Source organism: Cervus canadensis, chromosome 15, assembly GCF_019320065.1.
Source record: "Cervus canadensis isolate Bull #8, Minnesota chromosome 15, ASM1932006v1, whole genome shotgun sequence".
NCBI lineage: Eukaryota > Metazoa > Chordata > Mammalia > Artiodactyla > Cervidae > Cervus > Cervus canadensis.
The window spans coordinates 18,371,291-18,397,273 of NC_057400.1; the positions used below are offsets into that span (position 1 = coordinate 18,371,291).

At 38.7% G+C, this 25,983-nt stretch overlaps 1 protein-coding gene across 1 annotated transcript in view; it reads left to right on the forward strand.

Annotated features, from left to right (window-relative positions):
• The window catches only part of THSD7B (thrombospondin type 1 domain containing 7B), a 993,808-nt gene that overhangs the window by 942,241 nt on the left and 25,584 nt on the right, over nt 1-25,983 (forward strand). The window contains exons 18-21 of the mRNA XM_043487921.1: nt 1,570-1,711; nt 3,032-3,147; nt 5,250-5,367; nt 22,990-23,135. Of these exons, the coding sequence (XP_043343856.1) occupies nt 1,570-1,711; nt 3,032-3,147; nt 5,250-5,367; nt 22,990-23,135 (522 nt within the window). The remainder of the gene's footprint in view (nt 1-1,569; nt 1,712-3,031; nt 3,148-5,249; nt 5,368-22,989; nt 23,136-25,983) is intronic.

Consider the following 25,983-nt stretch of genomic DNA (forward strand, 5'->3'; position numbering starts at 1 on the left):
GAACAATCAAATTAATTGCTGAATTAATAGTAAATTATTTGTAAGCATTGGGATGGGATTCCTTTGCAGATAATTAAGAATAATTACCTGGTTTCAATGGCCCTTCTTGATCATCTAGAGGCAATTTGATATAATTAAAATGTAAAAATACTTTATAAGTATTGACAGATTATCCAACTATAAAGCCACATAAATAGTAAATGTGTTTCAATGGCTCCAAACATTTGAAAATAGAAGAGAATTTTGTAGCATTTTTCTATGTATTTCAGTGTATTCTAACATTATCATTTTGCTTAGCAGGCAAAATTAAGTTTACAGGTTGTGTTCTTGCTAATGTATCTGAAAAGGTAAAGGAATAAAAATTTTAAAAAATCCCAAATATTGCAGTGATGGTTTGATGACATGAATTCAGAGACTTTTCTCTCTCCTGTGGTTTAAACACCTATGTGTCTCTAGATTTCTGGATCTGAATTATGTTGTCTTCACCACATATAATGGTGTTACCGAACAACCACTGGGTCAAATATATACCAGAATTTTCAGGGAGTGACACAAGAAGTAGAAATCATGATCTATTATGTCTTCAAAGAATTTATAAAGAAAAGGAGGAGATGGAGTAATAAAGAAACAAAGAATGATCACATAAAGGCAGATGTAACATATACGTTTATGTTTGGAATCAAGTACTGTATAGTAATTCTTGAACATGGGTGGAAGTTTGCTTAGGAAGGAAGAGAAGAACTTGTCATTATTAAAAGAAAAACTGTCAATGATGAAGTCTTGATTAGTGTTCTGAAGAAGAAGTAGGAGGAGGATAGGATATAGGACATGGGAAAGGAGATTATTCTAATAGGGAGAGCTTCTGACAGTCCTCTGTGAGTAGAGTGGATGGATGACAGATGGCAGGTAGGTTTACCTGGCTCAAGAATGTCATATGAATTGAGGCGATAAGAGGACATGTAGACCCATAAGTAAAGTGATTTTTGCGGGAGATTTTTGAAGTTCCTATTTATGCATTTATTTTGCTGAAAGGGCAACTGCATGAAGTGACTAATCTATGGATCAGAGGGCCTCCAAAATAAGAGGAAAGTTTTGTTATATTGGCAATATTGATTTCATAATTCCCCCTCTTTGTTCTGCTTTTAAAAAATATTTTCTCATTAAAGTGTTCTGTGTGGTTATTTCTTTGGGGCTAGACTAGCTGGAGGCAGAAGGGACATTGTCTTCCTTTTCTCATTCATTTATACATTCAAAATGCATTCATCGCTTGCTACATGGCAAATGGATTTGAGAGTACAGAGTGTGTTCAGTGAGTGAAAATGGTCCCCACGTGCCTAATTATTCATCATAATGTAGAACAAGAAAGAGTTGTCAGGTAGAAAAACCAGAAAATACTTACATTGAACCCCATAATGATTTTATTTTCTAAATATTCTGTCTCATACTCTCTTCAATAGTCTCTTCCCTGTAGGTGTTGCACATGTGCCTCTATGTATACAGATAAGCACATTCAATTTATCAACAAACATGAGTTCCTTTCTAACTCTGCCTGCTCTTTGATTTTCACAGTCGTGTGATCCTCACACAACGCAGAGAAGAACCCGTCACCTGCTGAGGCCCTCCGTGAGCTCGAGGACGTGTGCTGAAGACTCACAGGTGCGGCCCTGCCTTCTCAATGAAAATTGCTTCCAGTTCCAGTACAATCTAACAGGTATGGCTGTAAACCACAAACCACGGAATCGTGCTGTCCTAGAAGGCAGCTCTTTCATGGCTTTTATTATTTCAAGAAACTAAAGCTTGTGATGTACTTGCTCTATGGGGCTCACCAAGGACAACTGGTAGACCTGACTGGACAGGGATATTTTAGAGACCCTTATTCAGACACGGCATACCCCTGTGTTCAGTGTCGGAAACTAAAGGACTGTATAATTACATTGATCTGTTCTCTGCAGCAGTGATACACGGAATGCCACGAGATGCAGAATCAGGTTAAGTCTCAGCATTGACTTCAGTACTGATAACCAAATGGCCAGCTGCCTGAAGGGGCAAAACATTTGCCTTTTTCTGAAACAAATTTTCCACTGAGGTCACAGTGGCACTGCTGAGATTTCTCATGTAGAAAACCTCTAGTAAATTCTATGAGACTGTCTATATAGGTGAGAGTTGACCTGCTGTATTTGTCCTTTTTCTTTCATGAAAGGTCCTTTAGATCATTAGTTTTCATACTAATTTTCCAAAAATACAATAAAATTTGCTTTACTGAAAAAGCATGTCTTTAAAATGCTGATTTTGCTATACATGGACTAGCTCTTCCTATTTAACTTTTAGATGATCTACCAAATATGAAAAATCTTCTTAGAGAGGTTCTCACTGTATATGATTGAGGATCTCTTTTTCTACTCACACCAAAATAAAATTTTTTAAAAGAATTAGTTATGGGATGATTTATTCTAACTCTCACTGTTGAGTTTGTAATACAGTTAGCCAAATCTACAAAACCTTCTCTCATGAGAGAATAATTTTATTAAAGTGAGAGTTTTCAAAATGGCCCTTTTCATCATGACTTCTTTCCTTTTGGGGGTACCTTTCTTGGCTCCACTGTACCAAATATACCAAATGGTTTAAATAATTATATTTATTCATTGAAAATATCTTCAAGTTGATATCACAGACTAACATCATTTCTGTATTTTTTTTCTTTCTCAATTACACCCAGCAAATAGATGATTCCAAACTGGTTGTTCTTTGTGCTTAGGTTTTTTTTCCTTTTCCTACCTCGGCCAACTATGAGATGATTTCTATAAACTATTTGGCTTCTGACCTCAAGAAAGCAAATTCACTTCTATTTGTGATCTGATTGATTGATTATTTTGTAATTAAAGAATTGCATAATGCTTTTTGAAGCCACATTAAAATGATTTTAGGATTCTGTGTACACTATTCTCCACTGATGCAGAGAATCAAAGGTTTGTTGTCTTTTGCTCACATGGTCATAACTTTGAAACTCAGTGTGGTCACCCTATGCCCGTAGAGTGGAGTACATGCCAGCTGAGTGAAAATGCAACCTGTGGGCAAGGCTTCAGGACCCGCCTTCTGAGCTGTGTGCGCAGTGATGGCAAACCCGTTGCCATGGACGAATGCGAGCAGGTAAGTTATGTGTGTTTGGACCCCACACCCATGACTTTGTTTATTTATTTATTTTCTTAAATAGTGGTCTGCAGCCTTCACAATGCTCACTAAAAATGACCCTCCCAATTTCTTCTCATCACAGCTTAGGTTCAATTAGAGTAAGTGGTACTAGTATTATACAGTTACATCTCACGAGTTTGAACTTAGTTAAAATGACAGGAAAGGTCATTTTGCATTGGAGAAATGGGTTCATTAAAAATATAGTTCTTCATTATTTCTAAGAACTTAGTTAGATGTACTTGCTTGCCAACTAACAATTGACATCAATTGACTCTAAAATTGATTCTTGGTATTGGGCAGATGATTCAATTTGCCTAAGTGGGAAACACTGTCCCTTGCATGTAAGATGCACAGTGATACTTGCTGTTAGAATACTCTGCTAATTTGCTTAGCAAATGTTTGCTAGGCAATAAACACAGTGCATTTTTCTTCTTAAAATAAGCTAAATGTCTCTCTACGAAGTTGGGTAGAGTTGGTGGGTTTTGAATTTTTGTAATTTTATATTTTTCCCCATCACAAAATATGTGCAATTTGGACAAAAGCTATAATCAAATCTCTTCCCCAAAAGTTGACATTTCCTCCCCAACATATAAGTGAAATGCACTATGATGGCAGTTTAGAAACAAAGATGACCATATGCTATCACATTATAAGAATCACTAAAACAATCTTTGGAATAATTGGAAATGTGTGGGGTCAGTGAACTCAGGTTTCATGGGAATGTCTTTAGCAAACTGACAAAAGTTGTCTCATTCTCCTTAGGTAAATAGAGTCCACAAGTGAAAATTAAAATTATCAGACAAAACCTCCTCACCCATCCTGAGTTATTAACCTTATTAAGTATTACCATAACATCTCTTTCAACTAACAGTATCACCATGGACCAACAGTACCCCTGAAACTAGACCATGTAAAATCAGATGTTCCTTTTAATGAAATTCTGAGACTGGTTAATACAGAATTCTAACAAGTGTCAGTGATTTACTTCTAACATTTTGTTTCATCTCCCCCTCAAGACTGTTGTCTGCTTCAAGAAAAATAAATCACCAACCTACAACAACTCAAATAAGTCAAAAATGTACATTTAGTGTACATAGTAAATCTTTCCTTTTGATATAAAAGCAGTATAAACTATTCATTAATAGAAAAATTAGTTTCTCTTCTTTCCAAATACCACATGTTCAACAAATATTTAAAGTCCCAAATTATTAACCTAAGCAGAATACCCACATATCTCAGATGGATCAAAGATCTTATGTGGTCATTTCTAGTTTGCCCACGTAGTAAATAATCATGCTGTAATCAATAATTTTAGCTCAGTATGGACATTGCTAACATTTAGCATATATTGAATGTTAGCATTTTCCTCAGTCACACAATGTGCAATTCCTAAAACTGAACACTTTGGTATTCTTTCTGTGTCTCTCGGATGATTTACTCTTTCAGTAAGACCTCTTCTACACTGGCCATTAGAAAATGTGTGATTTTTGCCTAGATGTGGGTTTAAGAGAGGACAAGAGGAAAAGAAATGGTATCATCAACTTTTCCCTTGATTAAGATCATATTTATGTTTTTAGCTAATCAGTCTTTTTTATGAACTTTAGATGGGTTGTTGATTTCAGTTTTATTCTTCTACTTATTGTTTAGCCTAGGTTGCTGTTAGTTTGAGCTCTCTATATACTACCGGTCTATCCAGAGGGCAAGATGCCTGAATTTAGCACTGAGACATCCCTCTGGTTCCTTGCTGGGTGAGTGACAGGACAGATCTTTGTGTAACATAATTGCCTGCTTTCCTGGTCCCTTAAATGTGGGTCTATTCTAGAGTTGAGTTGAAGGTTTTATCAAAAGAAATTTGGACTGACAAGTTTCTATGTCATGAAGTGAGGATCATCATTTTTTTAGACTTGCCATCAGTTTCTATAAGCCAGGCTATTTTTCTTACAAAAACACAGCAAAATTATTCTCACAGAATAGAGATTATTATCCCACAAAAGGATAGTGATTTGATTTGACATTGCGATGAATTCTCCAGTACAATCATATTTCCTTCCCGTCTGCAGCGTAACTTGGAGAAGCCGCAGAGGATGAACCGTCACTGCCTGGTGGAGTGTGTGGTCAACTGTCAGTTGTCGGGATGGACAGCTTGGACAGAGTGCTCACAGACTTGTGGCCTCAGAGGTATGTGGCTTTCCTCTGTTGGTTTCCATGAAACAGTTGAGTTTTTAAGTATCTCTTTGTATGCCATAGCTTGATAAATGGGCGTAAGGCATGTTGGCCACATGAGGCTGACCCAGGGGAGCAGAGAAAGAGAGCCTGACTTCTTAACAGTCCTTTTGTTCTATTGTATTTTATTTATTGAAGTACCCTTCACTTACAGTGCTGTGTCAATGTCTGCTATACGGCAAGGCGACTCAGTTATACACATATGGACATTCTTTTTTTTTAATATTCTTTTCCATTGTGGCTTATCATGGGATATTGAATATAGCTCCCTGTGCTATACAGTAGTACATTGTTGCTTATCCATTCCACATATAATAGTTTATCTCTGCTAATCCCAAACTCCCTCCCCCTTGGCAACCACAAATCTGATCTCTAAGTTCATTTGTGTCATATTTTAGGTTCCATATACAAGTGATCTCATATGGTATTTGTCTTCCTCCTTCTCATTTACTTCACTTAGTATGATAATCTCAAGTTGTATCCCTGTTGCTGCATGTGGCATTATTTTGTACTTTTTTTTATGTCTGAGTAGTACAAGGCAGAGGGTGAAGAACTGGCCTGGTAACAGTGGCAGACACCAGAGGGGGTGCTGGCCCTGTGAGATGGTGTTTATTCTGAAGGTCCTAAGTTCAGCCAACTCAAAAAATGTTGGCCTCCATGGTTTCTGGAAGATGTGTGTGTTCAATAAGTCAAACAGGCTCTTGTTTCAGGTAAACCCCTAAGAACAGTGGCTTTGTACCATACTGTGCTGTGCTTAGTCGCTCAGTCGTGTCCGACTCCTTGTGACCCCATGGACTGTAGCCCCCCAGGCTCCTCTGTCCATGGGGATTCTCCAGGCAAGAATACTAGAGTGGGTTGCCATGTTCTCCTCCAGGAGATCTTCCCAACCCAGGAACCGAACCCAGGTCTCCCACATTGCAGGCGGATTCTTTACCATCTGAGCCACCAGGGAAGACCAGAACTGGAGTAGGCAGCATATCCCTTCTCCAGGGAATCTTCATGACCTAGGAATTGAACCAGTGTCTCCTGCATTGCAGGCAGATTCTTTACCAGCTGAGCTACCAGGGAAGCCCCTAGTATCATAGGTTAGAGACTAATTTTTCACTCACATAAAGGGAGGGTTAGTTTCTGCTTCACAGAGTCCATCAAGAACACAGGTTGATGGAGGCCCTACCACTTTAACATAATCAAGTTTTTCTGGAAGGTGATATCAAGCTGGTCCTATGGAGGTTTTTATGGACCAGGGCAGAAGTTGTATACATCTCTACTATCTTTATTTTACTGAATAATATTTGGCCCCATTTCTCCAGTTCAGTGCAAGATAGCAGAGCAGGAAATGTAGTTTCTGGATGACCAGTCACTTCTTAGCAACAGTACTATGGAGGAAACAGTTCCTGTGGAGGAAAGGGAGGAGAAACCTTTGCTGAACAAATAGCAATTAATACCAAAGTCCAGGTAAGTAATGCACAATGGCAGGGAATGCAGAAGGCAGCTGGTGCTCGGGAGCTAGGTAAATGGCAACATGGATGGCACTGAAGCCATTAGGCTGAAGTAGGGACCAAGACATGTGCGCATGTAAAGAGAACAAGGAGTGTGTACCAGCAAAGTGCAGAGCTGAGGTTTAGGATAGGTTTCTGGTCCCAAAAAGAGAGCTACAGTTTATCTAAGGTAAATGAGAGAAGTTTGGAGTAGGGACCTAGGGAAAATCCTGCTATATACATAATCACAAAGTAGAGGAGAAGGAAGAACTGCATGTTGCAGGAATCATGGAATCTGGTAGGGAGATGGGCTGAAAACCCTGGACCTGATCACCAAACAAAGACAGCTGGAAGGAATTTTTTAGACGCTCTGTGACTGGATATGGCACTGGGATATAGGCTCATCTCTAAGCTACTCACAAATGAATATGCTGGGACTATTAGTACTTCTCTGCCTTAGCTGGGATTGTCTGAGGAACTGAGGCAGGCTACAGCATGGAAGAGGGACTCCTCTGTGAACTCAGCTCTCAGAGCCTGGAGAGAACAGAGCTGACAGCAGTACTCAGGATATGTGTTAGGAAAATGTAGCTAAGGAAAGGAAATTTACTTCCTCAAAGATCATCACTCGAAAATATGAGGCTCACGATGTCTGGTGATAACAACATGCCATTTCCTGCACATCTGAGAGCCTGTAGAAGCACATCAGGAAACCAAGTGGTAAATCTTACGACCAAGATTTCAGTGATTGACCTAAACTATTTTCTCAATTATTCTGATTGGCAGCATGGCGTAGTTTCCAGTTAGGCATCCACTTTAAGGTTGGGTAAATCCAGGTTTGAATTGTAGCTTTTTAGGCAAATGACTTACTCTGAGTCTCAGCTGCTTCATCTCTAAAATGGAATTCATGCACATTAGAGGCTTTGTTTAGGACTTGAGAATTAAGTGCTATGAAGTATATGTAGCCATAGAGCACAGTACCTGACATGGCGTGGGTATCTTTTGTGTGTTAATTTTCATCTCCACCTTCCTACCCACCAGCAGTAAAGAGTTTTAGCAGAGACTCCCTCGGATTTTACAAAGATGATCCCCCAGACTCAGTTTCTCTCATCATCTACTCTCACATCTCGTCCTTCACCCTACTCAAAGTCCATACATTACAATCACAACCTAAGCAATGTTTTGAAAATGCAAATCTGAATAATTGTTTTTCTACTGACTTGCGTAATTTATCCATTAAATAACTACTAATGTGCCATTCATAGTACAATGAGTTGGATGTAAAGCAGTGAGGGGAAAATAGACAATTTCCTTATGCCCATGATCCCCTGATAGCTACAATCTAGTTGAGGGACAACAGACAGCAAGCAAGTCGGTAATAATATGTGGAAATGAATGCACTGACCCTGCACTAATAATTTGCATTAGCGATGTGAATAACTGGTTGCTACCCTGTCCAGGGTGATCCACCCTGATTATCCAGCCAGGAGCCCTGTAGTCTTATGCTCATGGGCCTCTGCCAGGAGGCGTGACTCTCACAGTGGTAAAGCGTAGCATAAAAAAGCAGAGAAAGGATGAAGTCCTGTATGGTGAGCACAGACCACAGGACCTGTAGGATCTCACGGTGCCTGTCTCTCTGCTCCCACCACCCTCCGTTATCATGTTGGATCTCTCTGCTGCAACGTAGTATATTTCATTCATAATCTTGAGTGTCTGCTTCCTTACATTTTGCCTCCCATGTAATATCTCACTGTTACCCCCACTATCACTCACTACTACTTTAATATGTATAAATTGGATCAATTTTCATATTTGTCTAAGGAGTCAGTGATCTTGTTTGAGTTCTTCATGGGTGAACCCCTCTAGTTCCCATCAAACACACTACACGGCACATCAGGGGAATCTCTGCCAACATTCGTCATTGCCCATGTGGTTCCGTGGGCTTCCCAGGCGGTGCAGTGGTAGAGTATCCACCTTCCAGTGCAGGAGACACAGGGGACGTGGGCTTGATCCCTGGGTCAGGAAGATCCCCTTGAGAAGGGCGTGGCAACCCCCTCCAGTATTCTTGACAAGAGAATCCCATGGACAGAGGAACCTGGAGGTCTACAGTCCATGGAGTCACGAAGAGTTGGACATGACTGTGTGATTGAGTACACAGGTGGTTCTGGACCACAGGGGGAAAAAAGCCGGAAGGGGAAGAGCTTGCAGACTGGATCACAAGCCCAAAGGAAGTCAAACCCTGCTAGTGGTTATTTTCCTCTCTCTCTAATTGACATCATAAGTCTTAGGTATCATTAGTCCAGAATGTGTTCGATGCAAGGAGACAGATCTATTTATTATTATTTTTGTCCCCAAATCTTAATTCTGCCACTGTACAAAGTCAGTGAAACATGACAGATTTTCATGTTATGCTGATACACAACCTTTGAAAACAGGACCCCAAATTGTAAGTTTGGTACCATAAAATATTACTTTGATTTTTTTAAGGAGTTCTGTTAGTGCTGTGGACTCATCAGACCTTGTTAGCCTAGTAGAAAAACAAAAACAAACAAAGGAAAGTCCTCTCCAAGTCTGAATCCCACTATTGGAGATTTTTAGGCAATTAGAGTTTGAATTTAAATTCATCTTTTCTAATATTTAGAATAATAAACAATCAAAAGTTCCCTAAGGAAAGTCCCTGTGTGAACTCAGGCACAGAATGAATTGCATAAAGCACTTGGCAGTCATGTGATAGTTTCTACTGGCATATAAATATAGCACTAGTTACAAATCATTTCTAGCTAGCTTCTAAGGATCTGCTAGGATAATTTCTTGTGAATCCTTTCTTGACCTTTAGATGCTTTGATCTCCTAAATTAAGACGTAATAGTGTCTTTTAAAAAATATTCCATTATCCTGATATTTGGCAAACCCTCTAGGATTCTAAAGGTATATGTATTCCATTTTCTTTCTATAGTCAACCAAAATTTATAAAGTTTACACCTATTATCCTGACACCAACTGGTGTATACTTTCATTGTCAAAAGTGATAGTGTGGAAAATAAATTATATGGAGATGCTCCTATTCTCACTTCTGTTCTTGAAGGCAGGGCTGTAGAGAAGTTTACTCACATATTTCACAACTACTCATTGGAAGTTTCCCCAAAGCCAGGCATTCTCCCAGGAGCTGAAAACACATGTGTATAGAAAGGATAAGATCCCAGGGAAACAAAGTCCCCTGACTTCATAAAACTAATATCCTGGTAAAGAACTAGATGGTGATGACAAGAAAGACAGGCAGATGGCAAATAAATAAATATGCACAAAAGTAACACACATCAATAAATGCTATGTTAAAACAAAAAAGTCATGAGATGGAGAATAACAAGTATTCGCAGGGAAGTGAGGGGTGAAAGAAGAGAGGCCACGAAGGAGGTATTTCTGTCAGAACTCAGTGACAAAGTGATGCTGTTCATGTCATTGGTGTTTTCTTCACTAGGCTTTTCAGGGTTTAATCTCACAAGCCTTTTTTGCATACCCATTGCATCCAAGGCTCTATATCAGGACCTCCAGACAAAAATATAAAAAGGACTATTTTTCTGATTTATTTGTGTCCAGCCTTAACCTTTAAGAAATAAAATGAACAGTACAAAGAATAGGACACACCCTTGAATTTTTAGGCCTAGGCAGCTACCACCAGAACCATGCTGAGACAGTTCATGGTTCTGTTCTATTCCTCTTATCTATTCTGTTCCAGTCTATTCCATTCCATTCCATCCCACCAGCCCTCAAGCTACTTCCCCATTCCAGCCTTCCAGGTCTAGTCTTCCAGCACTGCTCTTCTCTGATCACTAATCCCTGCCAGATAGAGAACTCTGTATTTAAACCATGCCTTAATCCCCACACAGCACAAGCTAAAAGCAACAAACAGTGAATAGTCAAAAGCCACAACATGTGGCACAGATGAACTTGTTTCTTAAAAGAGACTAAACTCTTGGCGCTGAAAAGGTTGGAAACTATCATTGAAAAACATCTGTGCCTTGTCTCTTCTAAAATGGTGTGCCCGCAGCTGTCTTTCATATGAGCCGCTTTCTTTTTTCCAACTAGTGATGGCAGTGGGGCAGGGACCACAAGAGGAGACAGAGTTTATTTAGTCACATTCAAGTATGCAAACAAGTTGCTTGGGAGTCTGCCTTCAGCACCTGCTGCTCTCTGCTGACTTCTTTATCAAAAGCAAAATGCACACGATTGTCTCCTTTTAGGAAGTCACTGGGTTGTCAGGCAAATCCTGGTGAGCTGGGTGTTCCGGAAGCTTCCCCAGAGCCACACTTTGCCATCTAAACTAAAGAACTACCTTGATCTAAGAGGAAATTTTGAAATGAGCTCTTTCTTTACTTCCAAAAGTCTGGATTGTCTCTTTAATGTGCACCCGATGCTTGGCATATACCTTCTATTTGTGTTGAAGATTTCAAGGTCAGAATAGCTTGAATCTAATTTATTTCATGTTAAAGAGAGACCAATTCTAGGTTTCCACTAAGGGATCCTTTTAGATAGATTTCGAAGATCAAAGAGTATAATAGAAGAGCTTAAATTTTGGATTAGTCGTGTTCTTTGTTGAATTTTCATCAGTTCAGTTTTATGCTGAACTCCCTAAATTTAGCATATCATGAATTATTCATAATTATTATTTAACTGATAACATTCCAAGAGGGTTATTAACCCCTTATGATTTGTTCCTCTTTCATATTTTAATTCAATGCACATGAGTTTATAGTATTTTTCTACATTTGTGTAATCCAGCCTGCCACTTGTGTGTCCCAGATGGCATATGATTATCCTGTCAACTCTAACCCATAATGAAAAAATAATTTTATATTAACTGCAGAGAATCACAAGTTTGTGATTCCAGCTTTTTTTCTTTTTCTTTTTTTTTTAAAGATTTTAAAAGGCAAGCCAGTAACCTTCATTTTTAGTGTCAGAATAAATTATGATCACTGTAGTATCCTTGATCATATGCAGTCCAATAGTTATAACAGCTCAAACTTATTTACTATATCAAATAATTAGTTCCTACAACAAGGAACAAGAGGCTAAATTGTAGAATGGAAAAATAAATAAATAAAGACTAGACAAGAATATCTAGTTTTCAAGGTGGCTTTTCCAAAGGCAAGTTGTAAGACTCTGAGCCACCCTTTGCAGACCTCACTTGAACTTTTTATATGTAAAATGATGAATATGAGAATAATTACTTTTTAGTATCTATTGGTCAAAGGCAGTTATTGGTGCCAGGAGTATTAGAATAACTCTTTATGAAAGTATTATGAAACTATAGGCATAATTGTACAGGTAAGGTGACAGGCAGTTAACCTGCTCAAGGTCACAGAGCTTGTCAGTTGCAGGGGAAAGACTTGAACCCAAGTTCAGGTGTCTCCTAAGCCCCATTTTCTCCATTGTGCCCCTTCACATCTGACACTGTATATGTAAGTGTTCATGTTAGGGACATGGCCCTGGGTTGGGTACTAGGTTATTTTATAAAAATTCTCACAATTTATAGGTACATTTAAGAACAAGCAGAAGAAATGGATCACAGGTTGAAACACAAAGGGCAGTGAGGGTTTTAAGACTCTCTGATGTTAAGCCTCCTAAATGTATACTTGTTTCCTAATTGACAATGTTGAATATTATCTAGTCCATCTAACTGGAATATAGCTGTGTGGAACCAACCTTCTAGATAGGGAATGTGTGAGTCTGATGGACAGAAGAGCTTTATGATTGCCAGAATCACTTTCTGTGACCTTCTTGTATTGCATCCCATGGGAGAGCCTCATTGGGGGTATTTCTGCTGTATATTTACAGTGATCTGCTAAGTTTTGATATGTTGGATTTGAAATGTGATTGATTGTTGGGAATGGAACTGAAAATAAGCAACTAGAATCAGTTCAGTCGCTCAGTCATGTCCAACTCTTTGCAACCCCATGGATTGCAGCACGCCAGGCCTCCCTGTCCATCACCAACTCCTGGAGCTTGCTCAAACTCATGTCCATTGAGTCAGTGATGCCATCCAAACATTTCATCCTCTGCCATCCCCTTCTCCTTCTGCCTTCAATCTTTCCCATCATCAGGGTCTTTTCCAAGGAGTCAGTTTTTCTCATGAGGTGGCCAAAGTATTGGAGTTTCAGCTTCAGCATCAGTCCTTCCAATAAATATTCAGGACTGATTTAGGATTGAGTGGCTGGAACTTCTTGCAGTCCAAGGGACTCTCAAGAGTCTTTTCCAACATCACAATCCAAAGCATCAATTCTTCGGTGCTCAGCTTTCTTTATAGTCCAACTCTCATATCCATACATGACTACTGGAAAAACCATAGCTTTGACTAGACAGACCTTTGTTGAAAATGTAATGTCTCTGCTTTTTAATATGCTCTCTAGGATTGTCTTCCCTTTTCTTCTAAGGAGCAAGCGTCTTTTAATTTCATGGTTTCAGTCAGCATCTTCAGTGATTTTGGAGCCCAAGAAAATAAATTCTGTTACTGTTCCCACTGTTTCCCCATCTATTTGCCATGATGTGATGGGACCAGTTGCCATGATCTTAGTTTTCTGAACGTTGACCTTTAAGCCAACTTTTTCACTCTCCTTTCATTTTCATCAAGAGGCTCTTTAGTTCTCCACTTTCTGCCATAAGGGTGGTGTCATCTTCATATCTGAGGTTATTGATATTTCTCCCAGCAATCTTGATTCCAGCTTGTGCTTCATCCAGCCCAGTGTTTCTCATGATGTACTCTGCATATAAGTTAAATAAGCAGGGTGACAATATACAGCCTTGACATATTCTTTTCCCTATCTGGAGCCAGTCTGTTGTTCCATGTCCAGTTCTAACTGTTGCTTCTTGACCTGCATACAGATTTCTTAGGAGGCAGGTCAGGTGGTCTGGTATTCCCATCTCTTTCAGAATTTTCCACAGTTTGTTGTGATCTGCATAGTCAAAGGCATTGGCATAATCAATAAAGCAGAAGCAGATGTTGTTTCTAGAACTCTCTTTCTTTTACTATGTTCCAACAGATAGAATGCATACTATCATGGAAAAATCTGGAGCTCTATTTCCAAGCAAAGGCAAAAATGCCTGATCTTCTGCCCTTAACAGACCCACCTCTCTTCTGTGATACCATGGTCTATCTTACCCTCTAAAATGTGGTCGTTACTTCCTTACTCTACTAACCTCACTCCCGAATACATGGTCATGGCTAGGACTGGTCTCTTTTACTCTGAATAACTTATGGAATCTTTGCCTTGCCTTACCTGAGTGTTGTTTAGTATGAAAGATGTCTGGGTGCCTGAAGCAATTTTTAGACAAGTCAAGGAGTCCCTCTATAGGGGAAATTTGGGGCTTCCCTGATAGCTCAGTTGGTAAAGAATCCACCTGCAATGCAGGAGACCCCAGTTTGATCCCTGGGTCAGGAAGATCTGCTGGAGAAAGGATAGGCTACCTACTCCAGTATTCTTGGGCTTCCCTTGTGGCTCTGCTGGTAAAGAATCTGCCTGCAATGCAGGAGACCTGGGTTCGATCCCTGGGTTAGGAAGATCCTCTGGAGAAGGGAAAGGCTACCCACTCCGGTATTCTGACCTGGAGAATTCCATGGACTGTATAGTTCGTGGGGAGGCAAAGAGTCGGACATGACTGAGTGACTTTAACTATCAGGGACTCTAGTTCTGAATGCAGGAATATTACTGCATCTTCTCTCGCTCATGATGTCAATCATATGCTGAAGATTTATCTTTAGCTAGCAGCTCAAGATGATAATTTTTTTCCACCCTGTTACATTAGAAAATAACCTTGATCCTAAAGTCATGTCAATACAGGATGTATACTTAAACTTGACACTTAAAAATAAATTTGGATAAAAATTCCTTGGTGAGGTTTGTGAAAAGTAGTAAAAAAACAGATGTCCAGCATAAAGAACTGCATGAAATTAACTGAGCATTTTATATACAATCTAACTTCCTGCTGTTTTGGGAAATTTACTCTGACAAATACCCAAAAGCAAATGAGTTGTCACAGAGAAAGTACTAATGACATAATTTTAATTACCATTTTTTTTCTAAAGGAAAAATGAAACACATGAATATAAGTAACACATTGATTGCAGAGAGTAGAACTAAGTGTACTTTTCAAACCTGTTTAAGTGGCCTTAAACAGGTATCATCTGATACCTGACTTGGGCCATATAAAATTTGTTGGAAAACAGATGATTTTGGAATTGGGCTTATTTTTGTTACCATCCTTCTTGCTGTGTGACTTAGCTAATTAACTTCTCTGGGCTTCAGTTTATCACATATGAAATATGAGACTGGGATTCTTGTTGAAGTGATAGATTCGAGGGGCGTGGGGAGAGTGGGTGCTTTCAGGTGAAGGGAGGCAAAGAAATCAGAAGGAAGGGAAAAGAACTAAGCAAGAATATGCTATATCATCTCTATATCCTAGAACACTGTATTCACTCAATTAATTTAGGCCCTTCCTCCATAATGAGGAATACTTTTATAATGACCGGTGGAATTATACAATAAATTGCCTTAACCACAGAAACATATGTGATTAAAATTGGTTAATAGATTGGCACGACCGGCCATTAACAAGGTTTTTGATAGTGTCCCTTTGTTTCTTTTTCATGTACTTTGTCATCTGCTCGTATTTTCTACTGATTAATATTAGGTGGTTGTTGTTCAGTTGCTCTGTTGTGTCTGATTTTTTGAGACCCGATGGACTGCAGCATACCAGGCTTCCCTGTCCTTCACTGTCTCTCGGAGTTTGCTCAAATTTATGTCCATTGAGTCGATGATGCCATCTAACCATCTCATCTTCTGTCACCCCCTTCTCTTCCTGCCCTCAATCTTTCCCAGCATCAGGGTCTTTTCCAATGAGTCCGATCTTCACAGCAGGTGGCCAAAGTATTGGAGCTTTACCATCAGTCCTTCCAATGAATATTCAGGATTGATTTCTTTTGGGATTGACTGGTTTGATTTCCTTCCTGTCCAAGGGATTCTCAAGAGTCCTCTCCATCACCAAAGTTCGAAAGCATCAATTCTTTGGCACTCAGCCTTGTTTATGGTCCAACTCTCACATCCATACATGACTATGGAAAAACCATAACTTTGACAATATAGACCTTTGTCAGCAAAGTGATGTCTCTGCTTTTGAATATGCTGTGTAGATTTGTCATAGCATTTCTTCCAAGGAACAAGTATCTTTTAATATCATGGCTTCAGTCACATTCTGCAGTGATTTTAGAGCCCCCCAAAATAGTCTCTCATTGTTTCCCCATCTATTTGCTATGAAATGATAGGACTGGATGCCATGATCTTAGTTTTTTGAATGTTGAGTCTTAAGCCAGCTTTTTCACTCTCCTCTTTCTCCCTCTTCAGGGGGCTCCTCAGTTCCTCTTCACTTTCTTCTGTAAGGGTGGTGTCATCTGCATATCTGAGATTACTGATATTTCTCCTGGGAATCTTGATTCCAGCTTGAGCTTCATCCAGCCCAGCATTTCACATGATGTACTCTGCATATAAGTTAAATGAGCAGGGTGACAATATACAGCCTTGATATTAATATTAGGTAGCCGAAATATTAGGTGCCAAAATCTTAGGAATAAATTCATAAGAGAAAATACTTAAAGGCAGAAATATTTTATTCAGTAACCTAATTTTTGAGTGCATATCAGGAAGGACCATCATCACAGTCAGACATGACTTAGCAACTGAACCACCAAGAGGGACTATCATCGTCTGAAGCCCAGTGACACTGAACAGCATCCTTTGTGGTGTAGGTGAGCCAGATGTCAGCTCAGGAAGACAGTTCTCTGCCAATGACTGTGCACCTGCCTTGAAAATTTAACTCATATTAAAACAAACAATTCCAAGGTGGAAAGCAAACCCGTAATAATAATTTTCAAATAACATTCTTTAAGCTCAAAGTGGCATCACATGCTGCTGTTTTTGTATTTTTTATGTCTGTGGACATTGGAGCATATAAGTATATTCATATGAATTGCTTAGACATTTTATTTAATGATCTATTTAAGGTTAAATAGGTATGTTCTTCATTGCTCTATTATCCTTGTTTCCTTTCCAGTTTCCTATACAAACATATCTGCATGGTTTGCTTTTCTTATTCAAATTGTCCAGAGCTATCCAAACCATGATTTTCAGCTAATTACATCAGTATCTGTCGGTACAGTCAGGGGCTTCAATGTTTAGAGCCTCTCACTGTAACAGTGTTGGTGGTTGGCTCCCTGGACCTGAAAGTATGGTCAGAACAGAGAACCACTGCATTTGACTCTGTATCTTTTTATGAATGTAAGTATTGACAAATATGTAACCAGTTTTGAGGAGTTCTTTTACTGCTTAAAGTTTCCCACACCTTCCCTTTGTCAGTGGAGCCTCAGAGCAAAGCCTGACTACTGCTGAGTTCAATGGGAGTGTGATCTGGTCCCATACCCTTTAAGCCTATGTGTAGGTAGTAGTTTTGGCCTCTCTTAGGGTTCCATGTGTTAGAGCTAGCATGCCTCATTATCTTTCTTATTTTTTTTTTCTGGAAGTCTCATCAAGTAATCTTTTTTCCTTAATTGCCAGAAATTATTGCTAATTTAATAGTAGGCTTAGTATCACTGTTGCTTATAATGAGTTTTCAATATTCCTCAAGGGAGGAGAGGAAAAGCTTAGAGAGAATTGTAAGCAAACTTAACCTACTGTAATCTAAGGTCTTTATTCAATTGGAAATGTATTTGAAAACTAATGCTTTGCTCTCTTTTATAGCCTGAAGTGTAGATGAATAAGAGCATCAGTTTCTATATCTCATTGGTATTATCCATTAAACATATTGTCTATATCAACTATTGAATTCAGGTTTCAGATAGATTCAGAAACCCAAACAAGAGTTGTCTGTAAAGTGTCCAAGAAATTTCTCTCCTTCTCAGATTGGCTGCATGAGGATGTAGATGGCAGCATCCTTCTCTCTTACACGGAGGGCAGAGGAGTGCAGGCCAGGGTGTAGTGGTTTTGGTGGGACCAGGCTGAATCATTACGGACTTCATAGTTGTGCGCATTTCATGTTATAAAGCCCAGGAGAATATGAGTAGCATACTTTATATTCCCATTACAGGCTTGTTCCAGGGCCAGGTCAAGGAACTGATATAAAATAGTAGTTGTCAAAATAAACGTTTAAAAATATTAAGACTTAGCCAGCACCTACTATATTTCAGATATGCTGTAGTTTCTATATGGTGTATTTTCATTCATATAACCAACATGAGGTTAGTCCAGGGAGTCCTCATCATCTCCTTAGTCTTCACCTGAATCAGCATAATTGTAAGATCTGTAGGAAGCAGAACTCCTCATACTATCAAAATACCCACTGATGAACTGACCACTTGTAAAGCCATCCCCCAGTCAATGAGCCTCCTGGAGTGATACATGTGCTCTGTCACTGCATCAGGGTGTCTGCTGGTACATCTCTAGCTGCAAATGGAATGTGTACCCATAAGAAAGGGGCACAAAGTTAGGCAATCTGTACGCAAAAGATTAAAGGGAGCTCTTGAGAAAATTGATGAAAAGTAACTAAAATAATAGATTCTATGACCAAACTATGAAACCCACATGATAACAATAAACCCTTCCTAGGGTCATCATAAAATTATGATTAAGAAATATCAATAGTTTATTTGTTCTTTGTGTTAATACCTGCATAGTTGTAATTATCTTCATGTAATGATACTAGATAAAATATAATTGATATTAGATAATGATAGTGGTAGTTGATATTAGATAAAATAAACCCACTTGCATATTTTTAGTTCCACAATAAGTCCCATTTAGAGATTTATTATGTATTTAAAATAATGTAATTCCTATGAAATAAACTAATTTTAAGTGGCATTTTCCCCATTGTGAATTATCCTCAGATAATGAGGACTATCTGTGTACTTAATTTTATTTTACAGAAGAGGAAATTGATGCTTAGAGGGGCTAAAGTACTTTCAAACAGTCACATCATTTACGAGCTGTTAACTTGAGAGAACTGTTTCCAGATAGAGAGTTTTGATGCCAAGTCCAGGTTTCTTTGCATCATACATCAGCTGCTTTAAAATGGTCTTTCTCATATTCTACAACAGATCATAATTTTAAATATATTTCATTTGGCTACATTTTCCACTGTCTTATCTCTCACGTGAAAATCCCTATCATCAAAATAATTCCTTGTCTTCTGTCCTTAAAGGTCCCTTTTAGAATAACCATGCTGAGAGATAGGTGCAAGGCTGAGTATTACATCCAATATGGTGCTTAGAATTCCAGAGACCATTGGAAATGGCAGGGCTCCTTGTATTCCATGTAGCTAGATATTATATTTGCAACTTCAGGAATTGTGGGGAAAGTTCCCAATTGTGGGATACTTTCTCTGATTATTTAGTTTATAAGATTCCTGATTTAAAAAGGAACTTATTTAAAGATAGTACCTCACAGAAACTTAAGGTGAAGCAAGTACCTTTTATACTCTCATGCATTTATAAACCAAGTTTTCTTATTGAATATTAATGTTAGCCAGTTAAACATAATATAAAATATTTGTTTTTCTCTTTCTGACTTACCACCCTGTATGACAGACTCTGGGTCCATCCATATCACTACAAATAAACCGACTGTGTTCCTTTTTATGGCCTAGTAATATTCCATACATCTTTTTATTTATTTTTAATTCAAGAATAGTTACAATATTGTGTTGTTTTCTACCATACATAAATGTGAATCAGCCATAGGTGTACATATGTCCCTTTCCTCTTGAGCTTCCCCCCCACCTCCCACCTCATCCCACCCATCTAGGTTATGCTGGGCTTCCCCAGTGGCTCAGCGGGTAAAGAATCTGCCTTCAATGCAGAGACAAAGAAGACATGGGTTCAATACCTCGATCAGGAAGATCCCCTGGAGGAGGAAAATGGCAACCCACTCCAATATTCTTGCCTGGAAAATCCCATGGACAGAGGAGCCTAGCGGGCTACAATCCAAAGGGTCGCAAAGAGTTGGACACAGCTGAGCGACTACTTCTTTATCCTTGAAAAACAGTACAGATGAACTTAATAGCAATGTAAGAATAGAGATGCAGACATAGAGAACAGACATGAAGATACAAAGAGGAAGGGAAGGGTGGGACCAATTTGGAAATTAGGACTGACATATATACACTACGATGGGTAAGAGAGATAGCTAGTGAGAAGCTGCCGTATAGCACAGGAAGCTCAGCTCTGTGCTCTGTGATGACCTAAAATGGGTGGGATGGGGATAGGGGATGAGAGGGAGGCTCAGGAGGGATGGGATACACGCATACATATAGCTGATCCACTTTGTTGTAGAGCAGAAACTAACACAACATTGTCAAGCAATTATATTCCAATAATCAAAAAAGAAAAAAAAACATAATATACTTCAAAATATAGAATTATATGCTTCTTGGGAGTAGTTGACATTGTTTAAGCTTATCTTTGTGTTTGGATAGCAAAAAGCAGAGAAATCATATGGCTGGCCTTTCAGTGAGTGGTTAGAGGACGTCATTTTTTTTTTTTTCTATTGACTTCATTAGGTTCCCCGACCCCACATCTATGTCCAGCAGAAAATATCTGTCACTTTAATGGAAATAAATAAAATAGTCCTAAAGGAATGGCAGTGATGCATGCCATCAATTCAAGAACAAGCTTGAAGTGATTTGGTTTTAATTAAATAGAACCTCTTTAGCTGTGATAAAGGTGACACTACATTGTCATTAGTCTTACAAAGATGGATAGAGAACAGGATGCAATTATAATGACAATAGAATAATAGATATTTAGTTCAAGAGAATAAACATAAGGATTATTATAAAACTGAAGAGTATTTAAGTAAGAGTTAATGTGAAATATTGAGCCAAATGCATTCATTGAGCAGGGACAATGTTTCATATGAATAAGGTGATGTCCAACAAGTATGATTTGATTTGAGTGATGTTGGGAGGGAACATTGGTCTAAATGTAAATGTTCTGCTGTGTGCCCAGGAATGCAGAATTTGTAGGTTCTGTTGTTCACAAAGCCTCAGTTACTGACGACACAAATTTTATTGCCACCTTATGTTTCTTTTCTGTTTCCCATAGAAGACCTAGATCAGTCCATTCCTTGCTGTCTTGTCTGGGCCCGTGATGTTCTCTTGCATTAGCATCTTGGCTAATACAGTCATCTCTGTAGCGAAACTTTCTGGGTTTGAATCCTGTTCTGCAACTTGCTATGTTTTTGACCTTAAAGAAGTGACAAATTCTGTGCTGCAAGTTGCTTATCTATAATATGTGAAAATAACAGAATTTTCCTCTAGGACTGTTATGACTATTCAGTGAGTCAGTATATATGTCTTTAGAAAATTGCTTAGCAATAGCATCACACATGTTTGCACACCAGATAATATCATAGAGACAGTTTACAAAAATATGAATTAAACAAATATTCAATTAATGCTTAATATATAGGGAGTCTCATGTTAGAGACAGAGTCTCCGGCCTCAAGGAATTTAGAATGCAGTGATGAGAATATCCTAGTTTTCTTCAAGGGTCTTCTTAAAGAGAGTTGACTTTCCACCATATCTATGATAATATTCTGGTGACCACTAAGACGTCTAGTCCACTGAATGTGTTAGTTACCCTTACTTCTCCCTGAACTTGAGGACATCTGAGAATTATGCTTACCTAAGGTTTTCAAGTAAATTCTATGCAGAAGTGAAGTCATTGCTATCTGCCCATTTCTCTTAAAATATAAATGTATAATCTTTGATTCTCACTTTTATTAGCTTTAACAGTATTCCTTCAATCTATTCTGTCCCTTGCTGTTTGTCCAGCCACACTGGCCTTCTGTCAGGTCCTCAAACCTGTCCTTCTCCTTTGTACCTCATGACCTATTCACACGCTGTTTCTTCTGTGTGGGTCAGTGGGCCACTCTCTGTACATCATGTCTGACTTACTCCTTCAGATTTCTGTTTAAAGCTCAACTGCTCAAGGAAATATTCTCTGATTCTTTCGCAGACTGGGTGGCATCCCCATAACATGCTCTCGGAGAACCTTCTGTTTTTCCCTTCACATTTATCACGGATAAAATCACATAATTAATTTTATAACAACAGTAGAAGGGCATTGGATTCACACATGACTAATATTAAGGAAACTATATGCATACCATAGTTCATCAGTAACAAATGAGTAAAGACAAGAGTGAGTGGGAGAGAAAGCAGGAGCAGGAAACATTTAAATTCCATCCATTATTCCTATCAGTAAGTTTATGACCTGACGCCTAGCAGTGGGTATAAGATGACGTGAGAGTCCTGCTCCTTCCTAAACCATTCTTATTAACCAATTTCCTCTCATTAGGAAAAAATGTTTTTCAAACATCACGGCTTCTTCACACAAGTTAACAACTTTATCTTATATTCAGTGAAAAAGAGAAATTGGTCCTAAACTCTAGGAAAACTGGTCATGTTGAATTAACGGAGTGACACTACTGGAACCACACTAGGGAATTTTCTAGGGTAATCTTGGCATCTTCCTAGGGAATTTTCTAGGGTAATTTGGATTATGTGCAATTTTCTATCTCACTTGATGATTTAGAACCTAACATAGGGAATGTCATTCTCTTTTTGCTTAATATTGGTGATTCTAGCCTAGAATGTAAGGTTTGTGAGGGTAGGAGGTACATCGGGCTGTTTTATCACTGCACCCCTAGCACATGGCACATGCTTTGGTTATTCTAGAGCTTAATAAAGAAATATTTATTAAATGAATTAACATTCTGCCAGTGTTTACGGGGTCAGTCTATTTGGCAACAGTACAGAGTTTGGACGTAGGATGGCTGAAGTAGAAGACAGAGTTTCAGATCCACAAGCATATGCAGACCTTGGATGACCTGTATCTCCATGGAAACCTAAATTAAAATAGCAAAATAACTGAAACCTGGACATGATGAAGTTCAGCGTGATTTAGTGACGACTTTTATATATATGGCAACATTCTGTTCTTTAATTCCTTTTTTAGCCAAACTCTAACGGAAAAGCTGACATTGTCCTTCTCATTTTAGGTCAGAGGAGCCGGACTCGATTTATCCTTATGCCAACCCAAGGAGAAGGCCGGCCATGTCCCACAGAGCTTACCCAGCACAAAACCTGCCCCATGACCCCCTGCTACAGCTGGGTCCTCAGCAACTGGTCTGCATGTAAATTGGAGGTAGGTCATATAATGACATTTAAAGAAATGTTTCTCAGTCTGTCCAAAGTACTTGTCTGTTCAAACCTACAAGGTGATGGAACAAACTTCACAGCACCAGGGGCCTGGCACAGTGTATTTTTATGCAACAGAGAGCATGGAAAAAAGAACCAAATGACTTAACTTCATACAGAGTGATCTTGCTAGGAAAATAAATGCCCATCGTTATCAAGTATTTGTAATAAGTTGGATCAGGGGACTTTCAATCTTTTTAGCATCTTAAAGAATTTTCTATCTTCTTGGCTGGTTGGAAATATCAAAGCATTATGCAATTAGGCAAAACCCTGATGCTATAGAAATGCACAACCTGTCATAGACTGTATTTCTTAAAAAAGCACTTTTAGGCTTAGGCAAAATCTTGCATGTGGGCAGAAAACCAAAAGTGTATGAAAGTTATATTTTAACATTATTACACAAACCAAGGTTACTACATTTTCCTCAATGATTGCTTTTTATTGACCTGAAATATAAATGCCTAGTAACATCATAACATATCACATACCCAGAGCTTTTGCTGGGTCAGCAATGATGCTCTATGGCATTTTCTCTCTGGTTTCTTGTGTGAGAAAAAAGCACACTGATTTTTCTCTATTATCTTGTTTTACTAGTTTATCCTTCAGTTCGTATTCCAAGGCAGATTTAATTAGGTAACAATAATTGTGATTATGCATTAAGATATCTGCAGAGTATTCTCACAGTGTTCCTGTCAGGATGACATTGTTGTGCAGCATCATTATCTTGCAGAAGTTAAATGCCCATGTATTTTAATAAGTCCCAGAGGAATAAAAATGGGTGGTACATTTGTTCAGTCTCCTTTTCACAGAAAATAAGGCACCATGCTAATTAATTCAATAGTAACCTAATGGCTTTAAATATGAATACTTTGTGTACTCAGTCCAAAACTCTCTTTCCTAAATCATCAACAGTTTTTATCAGTACTGCTTAGAATCACAAATAAGAAATGGAAGGAAGATTTCTCCTAATAATGGTTGAGAGAGTAGAGAAAACAAATTCAAAGAATTTAGAAACCCATGGCAGGAGAAGAGAAAAGACAGGAAGAAGAAGGGAAGGATGGGGACAAACTGCACACACTCTGTCTCACCAGCCATCCAGCTGCTACTGTTCCTCACTTGTTCTTTTGCATTGAGATGGCCAAAAGTTCATTTGGGTTTTTCCATAAGACGTTACAGAAAATCCCAGGTGAACTTTTTGACCAACCCAGTACTTTTCCTTTTATCTTCCTGGGTATCAAGAGCTTTTTTTTTTTTTTTTTTTAATAGACAAATCTGCCAGTTTGTCTCCTAGGAGCATGCAGGGGAAATGTCAAATGTAATGTTTGAAGTTTTGCTGTCACACACTGAACTTTAGCTGGAACCATAGGGGCGGAGTGGTGGGTGGTGAACATTCTCTATAGCAGTGCTTGTGGAGGTGGGGAGAGGGGGTTGTGGCATCTGATGGAGATACCCAGGCACGGGGGCCCTGGAGACCATGAGAGCAGGTGTATCCAGAGATACACCTTAGTGCCTTAGATTTCTAGATGAGGTCATTCCATTCACTGACATTTCTAGTCAGGAGGAAACTGGAATTAGCCTCAATCCAGGCAAAGCTCTCAGAAAACATGTCTGTATTAATTATTCCTGTGTGGGCACCTTACCTGCAGGAGACCAACAGCATTCTTCCCCAAAAATTTGGAATGGAATTGAAGCTGTTCAAAGATATTACATTCAAACACTCTTTGCTGTCACATATTCCCATCTGATGTTACAGATAAAGTCAGTAACTCAGAGGCGAAAGAGAATCTTGATGATATTTGAATTTTTGCTGAGTTTGAACTGCATTCCTGTTCTTCCTGAAGCCTGATTTTGAATGCTTTGTGAGATACATAACACAAGACATTTTCAATGAGTCCCCTTTTCTTACACATCTATGTAAGCTGAGTTTGGGGAATTACTGATCAAAATACACATGAACCTCCACATACAAAGCAAGTGCACCTTTCTCACAGCTGTCCTTCTGCTTCCCTTGGTTCTGTAATATCCTGACCTGCCTGATACCGGTTGCAGATTTATTCACTGGAGGTGGTGGTTGAAGTGGCTGATTGCCATCAAGGGGATCAAACCCCAAACAGAGGAGCTTGCCCAGGGCACGGTGGATGTGCCAATTCTGTCACTATCATCTGTGGAAAGAGATTTGCAAATCTCAAGTGTTTATCCTCAGGCTTCATTTTTTTTCAGGGTTTCCTAACTCCTTCCAAGTTTCTTAGCTGATAACACGTATCACACATATGTTGCAAAATCTGTTTCAGAGCTCAGACTCTGGAGTCTCTCGGGTCTAATTTTGTTTAGATTTTATTTTATATATTCTTAAATATTATTTTGTAGACTTCTTCATCTATTCCTTAGTATTTCTCAGAACTTCTCATTTTGAAAAGTGGAATAACATGAAGGTACACCCTCTACTCTTCACTAGATTCACCATTTTACATTTATGTATATTTATAGACTCACACACTTATTTTGTATCCATTATTTAAATATATATCAGTAGACTTTTATTTTTGTTTATTTAAAGATACTTGAGTGTTTTTATTTATTTTTTGTTTGTTTTAATAGTTGGCTGCACCCTGAGGCATGTGGGACCTTAGTTCCCTGACCAGGGATTGAACTTGTGCCCCCTGCATTGAAAAGTGGTGTCTTAACCCCTGGACTATCAGGGAAGTCTCTAGACTGTATTTTTTTTAAGTAGTTTTCAGTATACCAAAAAACTGAGCAGAGAGTTTCCATATGCCCCTTAATTTCCCAAACTCGCA